Here is a 12207-nt window from a genome sequence, read left to right on the forward strand (position 1 = left end):
TGAGAAAATTATGCTGGATAATACTTTGAAACAAGCATAATTTTGTCATAATAGAGAGTTTATTATTTTGAATGAGAACTAGCCTCATTATAACGAGTAATTACATACTGTGTGAGACAGAATGTGACACCCATTTTCATGGATTTCAATCCCATTTATTCAGAGATTATACATTTTTGGAACATGTGAAAAGGAGTTTAGATGTTTCTAAGGTAGATAGAAATGATAGTAAGGGAATAAGTTGGATGGGCCTAGTAAACCAGTCTATAGAGGCCAAACCAATGGTTGGTTCTCATGTGAATGTTAAAGATGAAACTCAAAGCACGGTGTGACCAGGAGTGTTGTGTGGGGGGTAAAATCAGTTTTATAAAATGTTTCAGGTTCTTCTACAACATTTGTTTGGATTAAGGTCAGGACACTGACTTTACCATTCCAAAACATTAACATTATTCTTCCTGGCCCAGATGCAAGCAAAGCAGTTCAAAAACCTGATGATTTACTTTATCCAAACAAAATCATACTGATTTAAACAAAAAAGTTATATTTTGTTTTCATACATAAAATATTTTTCCAATAGATCAGATTTCAGCCATGTCTGATGGTGAAATGGTCTGATTTTTAAAAAAATACAAGACATGTGAGAGCCAGAAGGGTTCCTCAACTTTCATGCATTCAGTTTCTCATTCCTTTTCCCCTGTCAGATGGCAAAAATTCCTCCAGAAAATGCAGAATTTTTCTAATAACTTTTAGGCTAACAGTGTTGAGGAAGATTTTACTGCAGATTCAGATCTGCCAGCCAAGCAGGTCATGTTATGCTAGGCATTGTTATGCAGTCAGTGTAGGAGTTGGCAGTGTCAAACGGAGCATGTTTTTTTTTTATGGTCAATTCAAATAAAGCTTATTTTTAACAATGGGTGCAATATTTCTGGGTTGTTCTAATGATACGTGTTATTTTTAACTACCATCTAAGGATTTGTACCCGTAAAACATCTCTGGTTCTTGGTTCCTAAAGATCTCAATTCAATTTCCTTTGTAAACATTTACAGTTTCTATGTTTTGGCATTATAAATGTTGTATTTAATAATCACAATGTTACAAATACTAAATACTAATAATTTTTCTAAAGTGGGAGTCGAATGGGTCTATGGCTAATATCTTTCTTTCATTTTTTTGCGATGTAGGCTGCTTAAAAATTGGAATTAAAAAAGCATCCCTGTTTTGGCAAGCAAATACAATTAAAGATTCACCAGAAGTTTCCAGAATTCCAGATGCTCTACAGCAACTACTGGAGCCTGTCAACCCCCTGAAGGCCAGGTTACAAAGCAGCATAAAACAAAAAATAATATTGAACATCAAAGGAGGATTTCATCAAATGTAGGTTTCATACTGATACTGGTTCTCATAAGAAAAGTTTAGACACAACGGACCATATCTACATGGTCACAGTGCATTGCCTGCCAGGGTTTGTGATTCCATGTTCCTGTAGTTACTTTGATAACGAATTTGACTCCCCTCTCATCTCAGGGATGGTCAAAAAGTTAAGTAAATGTAAATTAGTCAAATCAACTTCATAGGTTTTTCTTGTCCTTTTAATGCCTTTCTTTTGTTCTAACTTGATAGGATTTAAGCAGAAATTAAACAGAAAAAAAACAAAACAAAGGAAAATAGAGTGACAACACAAATGTCTGTCATAAGCTCAGTTTTTAACTCTACATTCCAGAATGGAAAAAAAGTCATTTTTGTCCTCTGAATGCAGACTGTTTTTCTCTATTCTCTTGCAAATGTGTTTAAGAAGCGTGCAGTGGAGTCCAAATGCATGTAACTTTATATTCAAGACCTTACACTGTTCACCAATTTGATGAGAGAGGGCCTAATATAGGAGGATTCAGAATAATACTAAAAGTTATAGAATGCATGAATTAATAGAGAGCATATATTCCAGACATAGGACTGAGATGTTGTTTGTAAGGCTTTGATAAGTCAGGTCTTTTTTTTTTGCCAGTTAACCACTGCAAAGCCATTAGGTATCTATCCCTAGTGTGGGCTTGGTGTCAGTCACAACTGTTCTACAGTGACCGGGACTTTAATATTTCTACTGATTTTGTTGTTCATTTATTGTTTTATAATACTGCCTAATTTAAGATTTTTTCATTTTTATATAATAATAGCAAGGCAAGGCAAGAGGCTGGGGAGTATATTTATATTTTTGGATTTATTTTGTGTTGTTTATAATTTATTTTTATTGTTTTTATTCTCTGTTTCTTATGGTTTTAATTAGTCTGTAACTGGATTACAGTTTTTTTCTTGTTTTATATTGGTTTAGATGTAGAAAAAAGCAATAGTGGATTTCAGACTTGCAGTCAAGAGCACAATCAGATGTATATACATTAGTGGTCAGGAGAGCAATGTATCTATCTGCCGAACTGAAATGTTTCCAGACCTATGGCCCTTATCCCTATATGAGCAAAAACCCAAAAGTGTCCAAATCAAATGTAAGCAATAGCTTTGTTTAATAACAAATTAGCCAACGCTAAACTTGCGATCAGTTTTAAGCAATGTTATGATAATGACAATTTCTGTAAACAAAATAAAAATGTTTAGGGTTCGATAGTCAGATAAGTGTTATGGTCAAATAAAGACACTCGTCCATATCTTAGCATAACCAATCACCATTACATAATAAATATTAATTGATGATGGGCATTTCCTAATGTGTGTCCCAAATTGTATCATAAACAGTTAAACAGGGGTACAAAATCCTGTAACAGAAGCTTCTCAGGTCAGATCTGCCAGCAGATCCTGTACTTGTGTTGGGTCAGACTAGTAATATGCCTTTATGTTTAGCAAGGATGAGAGCATGCTCCAGAAAAAAGAAAAAAACTCATCTTGAAATAAATATACATTACAAGTATGAATGAATGATTGTGATTGCATGTATGTATGTATGTATGTATGTATGTATGTATGTATGTATGTATGTATGTATGTATGTATGTATGCATTTGGGTTGTGGTCACTTAAAAAAGTAAAATTTAACAAAAAAATTAAAACAACAAACAGAGGTGATTTTGAGAAACAACTTTACATTTCAAATGTTCTATGCAATGCTTCTTAATGGGGAAAGTGTTAGGAGAAACATCATTCAATAACATTAACAGATATACAACAACAAAAATAACCATTTAAATATGGAGTTGACTTTTAATGTGCTTATAAGTACTTGTAAAAAATAATGTAATGTAAAGAATCAAATTGTTTTCTCTTTGTGGCATGTTTAAGTCCCCTCTCATACATTTTTCATGTGGCTGCCATATTGTTAGCCATAACGAGTCATGGGCTAGATCAAAAACTGCATAATACTGTATTAAATAGTATGGGGAAAATATCATCCCTCTATTTTGACAAATGACAGTATGCTGTTTTGTGTGTAGCCAGCACTTACTTTCAATAGCCAATATGACCAATTCATCAGTTGTTTAGCTGCCTGTTGATGCACTTGTTATTAAACAGACATTGCATTTAAACAAGTTTATGTAATTTTCATAAATTCATATGGAGAAAACTACATAACAAGGCTATTTTTTAATATTAGTAATACCTGTTATGACTATGGGGTCATTTTCAATTTTTTCATTTAACACAGGCTAAGGGAACATTTGTGCAATACTGAACCACAGCAAAATGTATTGATGAAATGCTGCGTTGGTTTTGCTTAAAAAAAAAAAAGAATTTGCTAATTTAATAATTGAAACACTTCATGTGTTAAGGACATTACATTATTCATTAATCAATGTTATTCATAAGTGTGTATTTACATATTTTTTCCAAAAACAAATCTATTATTTTAGTACCAAACATTCAATGTAAACTAGGGAAACAGAATATCTGTAACACGTAAAAATATTAAATAGGAAATGTGTTTAAATTGCCAATGGCTTCACCTGGTGCCTATAGGACAACTAGGTTGAACCACCACAGTTTAAATAGAAATTATATACAAATATAAAAACAGAAATACACAAATGCACACACACACATACTCTATTTCACCTCAGGAAAGCACACAATTAAACATGTCATGGTGACAAATGGGGACTTAATATGCATCATTGTAAGGGCTCATTTCCAGAGAAAAAGCCATCTTGTCTAGATTACAAGGGATTTGGTGGCATTGTGTAACAGGGATCACCATATCGCTCCATTTTCTCATTTTTTTTGACCACATAGAAACATTTCAGAAACCATATGTTTTACTGGTGTTTTATTACCCTGGCTTTTTACACTTTATCCTGTAAGTTACAGATTTAATTCAAACCCCAGCTTTAGGTCAAACCTAAGGTGATAAAACAAATGTGGAAAAACACTTATAGAAGTGAGGGGTGAGATAAAAAGCTACAAATAATACTGTCATTTAAATATCAGGGAAAATGTAAGTTTGTTTATTTATTTTTTTATACATACTGAAGTAACAAGTGCATAAGCCTTTAGCAGCAGTACACTATTGTTCACCCCTCAGATTCACTGGCAGCCATATCCATTATAAATGTGACACCTGAATATCAATTAAATCTTGCATGCACATACACAAATATCCCTTATGCGAAACAAGAAAATGGCGTGTACTGAATGACCAAATTTTTTATTAATCATCATCATCATCATCATCATCAATATATTCTTATTATTATTATTATTATTATTATTATTATTATTATTATTATTATTATTATTATATTTTTTTAAAGCATCAGCTATTACCAACAAAACATCAAAACAGCATTGCATAATGTGGCTCAAGTGGACTGTTTGGAACGAAAAAATAAAAGTAATATTCACGTTACTGTTTTGTGTAAAATTTCTATAAATGTTGTGTTTGTATATTAAAAAGAAAAATAAAGAGACCCTGGCTTCCATCTAATTTTGGGTTTCAACAGGGGTAACTTGGAAATTGTAAGTTAATATAATAATTATATATATATATATATATATATATATATATATATATATATATATATATATATATATATATATATAAAATAGCTGAAGGTGTTAGAGGGATCAAAAGTTAAAAAAATATATATATATATATATATGGTACATTCACTGTTGTAAGTGCAATGAGCTATTATCCATGTTTCCATTGTAAACCTTGTGTATGTTTCAGTGTAAACCTGTAAACAGCTGTAGTTGGCTTGGTGCATTGTCATGCTATGTGATGAATGAAATAATGACCCTATTATACATTTCAATCAGGAAAAAAAAGAATAAATAAGAATTTAAAACACAACTTACTGTGCTTAATGTGTGTTTTTTTGTTGACATATCAGGAGCACTGTGGCACAGCAATGGGGGGCACGGTGGATTAGTGGTTAGCACGTTTGCCTCACACCTCCAGGGTTGGGGGTTCGATTCCCGCCTCCGCCTTGTGTGTGTGGAGTTTGCATGTTCTCCCCGTGCCTTGGGGGTTTCTTCCGTGTACTCAGTTTCCTCCCCCGGTCCAAAGACATGCATGGTAGGTTGATTGGCATCTCTGGAAAAATTGTCCGTAGTGTGTGATTGAATGAGAGAGAGAGAGAGAGAGAGAGAGAGAGAGAGAGAGAGTGTGTGTGTGTGTGTGTGTGTGTGTGTGTGTGTGTGTGTGTGTGTGTGTGTGTGTGTGTGTGTGTGTGTGTGTGTGTGTGTGTGTGTGTGTGTGTGTGTGTGTGTGTGTGGCTTTGTTTTTCTTATTGATATTTCTAACAGTTTGGCTTGTAAGACTTTTGTGTTCTCTCCCCCTTTATTTCTGTTCTTTTGTTGTCTTTTATTTTTTTTGTCTTATGTCGGTTATTCCATGACTGTGGTACCATTTAGCCAGAGATCAATCATCCTTTGTCTTAGAAAAACAACAGAAAGATAGAGGTTGTTTCCAATATACTGTACTAGCATTCAGGTATCATTTCTAATTTTAGCATTTTTAACCCTTTCCAGACATATATTTCAAAATTTTATTTCTCATCTTTTCTGTTTTTATCTTTGGTTGTGGTATATTGTGTTAGCTTGAGTAGTTTTAGGTAACTTTATTGCTGGAAAGGTTGTATTCAAGTGATATTTAGATTCAACAGTTATAGCCATAACCAAGCCATGGTATGGATTGTCTAATGAAATTAAATCAAGTACATTTTAGCATGTTAATATGTTGATTAATTAAAAGGCCAGTTATCTCTTACAAAGTGCCAGCTGGTGACTACTATAATGATTTACATCTTTAGTAAAGATTAGTGAACAAGCAGTCAATGATGCAAGAGCTATGACTACCTCTACCAAGCTTGACTGATAAACTTGTATGTTTTGCAAATTGTATTTTATTTGCAATGTCCAATGTTTATGCAATGGTTTTGAACGATTTTCCCTTTTTTCGCAGCTTCAAATGACTTGCTTTTCTGAGCTAGACTTCGTGTGGGTTGATCCTTTTTGACAGTCTTAACAAGCAAAATCCCAGGGCTGAAACCAAGAATAGATGGTCAGAGACATTTTAAACAGTCAATCAGTCAATCAGTCAGTCTTTTAAACAGTCAATCTAACTGGGCACAGCTGGGCAGCAATAAACACCTGTTAGTCATGTTCATGTATACCTGATCATTTGAAAAATGTCCAAACAAAAAGCGATATGTTCTAAGCTGTTTAACACATCTAGATGTAAATATAAATTATGTAAATTTCAAATAAAATGAATCTTTTGATGCCAAATGTATTTAGTGGTTCCAGCTGCTGTCCATATCTGCATGATTTTATGCATTTCTACTACAACATGATTGGCTGATTAACTCATTTATTGTAGTATGACAAAAAGACATAAAATGTGTGCAACTATGCATATAAAGAGCATTTTATTTATAAAATGTCACTTTCAGTTAACAATTTAGCCTGGTGAAAAGAAGCCTGTAAAAACCCACAGGAACATGGAAAGAATACGCACCAAACTCCACACAGAAAGTAACCCAAGCTACGGATCTCAACTTAAAACGGATCTTAAAACTTAACTTGATAAAACTTAATTCAACAAAACTTGATTAAGGCACAGAATGAAGGCACAGAACCTTTTCCTTAACAATATTTTATTTTTTATTACTCCTTTCATTCATTTGTTCAAAATGAACTGATGCCCACAGCATGTCTGATTTGCTCAAAGGTTATCCAAAATGTCATAGACCAGGGAGCCTGCAAAACAGAAATAAAGATTTCTCATAAAAGTACTATTCTAAATGGGGTAAAATACACAATAAAAAGAAACAATTAAAATAATACATAGAGTACCATTCTTAACCATGTAGGTACAAAGCCTTTATAAAGTGTTAGTAATCCCTCCCCTCTCACAGACTGAACCAGACAGTTCATGGAAGACTTGTACAGGAGACCCCTTTAAAAAAAATCAGAAAGTGTCATTGTCCATTTGCTTTAACTGCAATGTTTAACTACATAATTCTGGAAGAATTATTATTATAATATTGCTATGAATGAATAAATGGTATTAGATGCCTGTTACCATTATATTAATTACTCATTAGATGTATTCATTTGAAAAGCACTAGTTTGTGCAGTCTTAATAGAAAGCTAACCTTCCATTTGAGTCCCGAGGTTGGTTCATTATTCTCGTTTTAATCACATCAGCCGGAGTTCCCATCATAGCTGCTACTAGACCAGAACAAGTACTGGAAAAATATTCTAGTCAAACATGAAATTTGTAATATTCCTCTTAGTTTTTATGAAAATGTTGAAAAAAAAAATATACCTTGCCATTCCATGGCAAAGACAATTGTCCCCTATAGAGGTAGTCTTTAGCAGAAAGTGCTTAACGCTGTCATATGTTGTGAGGTCTAAATGACAAATGTAAACATGAATAAACATGAAGTCAATCAAATATTGTATGGTACTGTACTTGCAATTACTGCACCATATACGATCACTTTGCTTTGGTTACTAAAACAATATGAACTATTTGGATTGCACTACCTCCTAGATTGACCAACGCAGCTCTTTGTACATTGGGCACCCAACCAGCCCAGAGGCCCCGGATCCCTCCTTCCTTCATGATCTTTGCAAAGGCATTAACAACCCCATGTACTCTAATGAACAAAAAAAAAACTCATAATGCCCATGGCCTAGAATTAATTTAGACCATAAATATTACTAGGATTGCTTACCTTGGTGGTTTGCCTTCCAACCTTCTTTTCCCTTCCATTTGCATCTGCACCTTTACTAGATCAGTGGGACTGGCCAAGAATTGGCCAAGAGCACCAGATACCATGCCACCTAAAGCAGCCTTCCTGCACCCAATAACAGGGTAACAAGTTTCACAAAGTAACCTATTTGATTTGGTAGCCATTTATAACCATAGGGTAATAGATGTCTAAACAGAGTCATTTTAGTTCAGTTTTGTGTGTGTATGTGTGTTTTTACCTCCCATATTACCTTGCATGTAGCTTTAAATGTTGATCCTAGTTTTATTCTTTTGTATGACTGTATGGCAAAAGATGAGGTAAAACAGTTAGTCTACTCTTACCAAACGGGAAAGCTGCCATCTTCTGATTTTCCCAATACAATGTCCCGGAGCTGTTCATAAGCTAGCATCCTGCCTCCTGAATAAACTAATTGAAACAACAAAATGGTTTGATGACATGGATACAGACTTTCCCTTTGTCTTTTCTATTTATTTTTATTAAAACAGCATAAAAAAAAAAACCTTTGACACTTTTTCATTGTAACTTTGAACAAATGTTTTAAACTCATGGTATCTTAAGTATGTAACCTAGTCAACCAGCATTAATGTATTCAATGTTAGAGATTTAATCACTTATGTACGTCGCTCTGGATAAGGGCGTCTGCCAAATGCTGTAAATGTAAATGTAAATAATATTTTTAACCATGCATTGCATTAATCAAAATCATTAACTTCTATATGAATCACTGAAATAAGATGTTCATATAGATATTACAGCTGTGGCAAGTTTTCATAATGACACAAATATAAATTTTCACAAAGTCTGTTTTTATGATTCCAATTTGCATATACTCCAGAAAGTTATGAAGAGTGATCAGATGAATTGCAATTAATTGCAAAGTCCCTCTTTGCTATGACAATGAACTTAACATTTCCACTGCATTTCAGCCCTGCTACAAAAGGACCAGGTGACATCGTATCAAGTTTTGACAATTACAGGGCACTATATTGATATTGATTAAGTTAGAATACAGACTGGAAGCTTTAAAACAAGGGTGGTGCTTGAACATGTGCAGTCTTGACTGCCTCAAGAGGCAGGTGGACAAACAATAACCCACAAATTCTGACAAACTCCAAACATTGATTTTGCACGAATGGGCTATCATGGCTAGAGCGAATAGAAGAGGTCTTGAAAAAGTAGGGTCAACACTGCAAATATTGACTCTTTGCATAAATTTGATGGAATTGTCAATAAAAAGCCTTTGATGATTATGAAATGCTTGTACTTCAGTATATCATAGTAGCATCTGTCAAGAAGATCTAAAAACACTGAAGCAGCAGACCTTGTGAAAATGAATATTTGTGCTATTCTCATAACTTTTGGTCATGGTTAAGGTCTTGGAGATTTTTTTTTTATAATTTTTATGGGCTTAAAAGTAAAGCAAACCAGTACTGTGTGAGAAAAAGGGTTAGGGCATAAACATACAATTTATGTAAGAAGTATACCCATTACTGTTGAAATGGCAGTTTTTTACGATGTAAAAATAAATTTACAAACTTAAACTATGTCTGGACCATTTTCAGATATATAAAGATCAAGTGACAAACAAAAATGCTACCCATACTGTGTATGTGTGCATACACTCTTGCAATTAGAAATGTTTAAGTGTACTTTATGAATAATATTTAGTATGATCAGTTTAGACCTGCCAACCATTAAACTGACTGATTAGCCCAAAATAGTTCCTATATGATTTGCCTGTCTTCTTCTTGGTAACGTCCAATTGGAAAAGCTATGAGGTGCAAACATCTTAAAGAGCAGGTATAGGACCTCATTGGTGAAAGCCATCAATCAGGAAAAGGCTACAATAAATTTCCAAAGAATTAGATATACCATGGAGCACTGCAAAGACAATAGTCACCAAGTGACATTACTAAGAACTACAATCCAGACACCAAGGTACCAAGAATTACAATCTCCTGACTTGTCTGGCTTACAGGGTAAGGTGAACAGAAGTCTATTTCAACAAATGACAACGTTTAAACCTGTATAAAGTTTGAATAACAACAGAAATAAAACACATAATCTCCCTAAATGTGGAATAATATTTAATGATCAGATAAAAACAAAGTTTTTGGCATTTTGGCCATAACACAGAAAAGAAAATTTTGAATAAGTTAGTGAGAGAGTGATGCTTGTAATTATACTTCAGTATACCATAGTAAATGGAAAGTAAGGACGTGAATAAGGAAGTAAATAAATAAACAAACAAATAAAACCGCACATCACCAAAAGAACACCAGCTATACACTGAAGAACTGAGGCAGCATAATGCATTGGGGCTGCTTTTCTTCATCTGGAACTGAAGCTGTAATCAGGGTGAATATGAATAGCTACAAATACCAGATATTATACAATCAAAAACCTTCAGGCCTCTGCTAAGACACTTCATTTAAATCACACCGCCAAATCAATAAAGGAATGGCATCACCAAAACAAGTTCAAGGTTTTGATTTGGCCCAGAGTCTAGTTTGAGATCCAATCAAAAATTTGTGTGTGTAAAACTCAAAACTGTATGCAGCAGTTGATACACATACTGTATACAGTATTATACCCATATGATGACAGTAAACATCTGTAGTTTTTACTTACATTTACATTTACATCATTTGGCAGACGCCCTTATCCAGAGCGACGTACATACAGTAAGTGCTCAAATATCTAACATTCTAAATCTTTAACACTCTACTTAACATTGTCTGAAGTGTTGAAGGATACCTATATGTCTGTAGATTGCAGGTGTTGCCCCTTGCCATAATTTCAGTGGTCCTTCTTCTTGCACTATTCCCACAGCTGTGCGTAGCATTCCTCTATACACAGTTCCACTTTTGCTGTGTTTCCCAGGAGCATATTCACCTTGTATTTGAAGCCTCGTTTTTGTAAGATCAAGGGGAAATGTGACTAAATTAGATTTGACAGAAACAGAGATATTCATTACACACACACACACACACACACATTATATATATATTTTTTAATTGTTTTTAGATATATATATATCATATATATTATATATATATATATTTTTTAATTGTTTATAAATATATATATATATACACACACACATAATATATAGACATTTTAATTGTTTATTACCAAATTCTGCAACACTGGCAGCGCATGCAGATACAGTGAACTTTGATACTTTGGGCCACTTCGAATTTTCTTGCACACGTCCCATAGTTTATGTTAGCTGTTAAATTGAATAGTATAGGATAAAATATATTGAATTAAAATGCATCTCTGTAACGGGCAAGAGACAAGGCGTAACATACCTTCACACAACTCACTATCTGAAAATAAAGTTTCAATGTGTACACGGCTCTCCTGAAAACAGACAATTTCATTAAACGCCGGAAGACTGTAGTTCAAAGACCAATTTTCTGAACGTAATAATAAACTACATTTCCCAGTTCACAGCGCGGACGCAAAACGACGCTGGGTAGCTCACTCAATAGTCAGTTTATGAATATATGAACACCGTTTCAAATGTAAAAAGGAATAAAAACAGATACGTTAGGTATGTTAGCAAAACAAATGTGTTTATATATGTGATGTACTTGTGTAAAATTAGTTCAGCCTTTGACAATGTTTATGTTACTGCAGACATTTCAAAATAAAGGTCACGTACGTCAAACCCCAACTGGAATGAAATAGAATACTGTATTGTCCTTCCTCGCTTGATTTTGGTTAATAGTGTGCATTCCGGAATGGCAATCTAAACAATTTAAGCAGCAGTATGATAGACTTCATTACTGTACAGTGAATAGCAGCAGTGTAGTGGATATGTGACTTACTCTAGATATGTGTTTGTCAGTACAGTAAGCAGATGTGGCATATGAAAGCCTAGAAATTCAAAAATTACCCCTATATTTCTGAATTCAACCCATCTTTACACAATGGGTGAATATGGAGTATCTTTCTAAAGTACATTTTTGGTTGTTTTTAA

General features: G+C 33.8%; 2 protein-coding genes across 5 annotated transcripts in view; one reads left to right on the top strand and one right to left on the bottom strand.

The window, feature by feature from the left end:
* bsna (bassoon presynaptic cytomatrix protein a) overlaps nucleotides 1-4962 on the top strand; it is a 141213-nt gene extending 136251 nt beyond the window's left edge. For all 4 annotated transcript variants that reach the window (XM_027167080.2, XM_027167079.2, XM_047799816.1 and 1 more), the window contains one exon: nucleotides 1182-4962. The gene's annotated coding sequence lies outside the window, so the exon portion shown is untranslated. The remainder of the gene's footprint in view (nucleotides 1-1181) is intronic.
* Nucleotides 4963-6791: 1829 nt separating this feature from the next.
* On the bottom strand, nucleotides 6792-11850 carry slc25a27 (solute carrier family 25 member 27). The gene is made up of 10 exons (XM_027166793.2): nucleotides 11534-11850; nucleotides 11355-11451; nucleotides 10977-11159; nucleotides 8540-8624; nucleotides 8181-8303; nucleotides 7990-8102; nucleotides 7769-7853; nucleotides 7596-7688; nucleotides 7294-7396; nucleotides 6792-7197 (listed from the first exon to the last, which is right to left on the bottom strand). Exons 2-10 carry the CDS (start codon nucleotides 11437-11439, stop codon nucleotides 7126-7128), a joined length of 942 nt encoding a protein of 313 aa, XP_027022594.1. The 5' UTR covers nucleotides 11440-11451; nucleotides 11534-11850; the 3' UTR covers nucleotides 6792-7125.
* Between the last annotated feature and the right edge of the window lie 357 nt (nucleotides 11851-12207).

The sequence above is a fragment of the Tachysurus fulvidraco genome, chromosome 14 (genome assembly GCF_022655615.1).
Source record: "Tachysurus fulvidraco isolate hzauxx_2018 chromosome 14, HZAU_PFXX_2.0, whole genome shotgun sequence".
Classification (NCBI taxonomy): domain Eukaryota; kingdom Metazoa; phylum Chordata; class Actinopteri; order Siluriformes; family Bagridae; genus Tachysurus; species Tachysurus fulvidraco.

Bases quoted from the DNA above. Each gene is read 5' to 3' on its own strand.
- slc25a27 (XM_027166793.2), bottom strand. From the start codon at position 11,439: ATGGGACGTGTGCAAGAAAATTCGAAGTGGCCCAAAGTATCAAAGTTC. The intron at 11,160-11,354 runs GTAATAAACAAT...AATCTAATTTAG, and splicing joins TGCCAGTGTTGCAGAATTTG to TCACATTTCCCCTTGATCTT. The intron at 8,103-8,180 runs GTAAGCAATCCT...TTTGTTCATTAG, and splicing joins TTGGAAGGCAAACCACCAAG to AGTACATGGGGTTGTTAATG.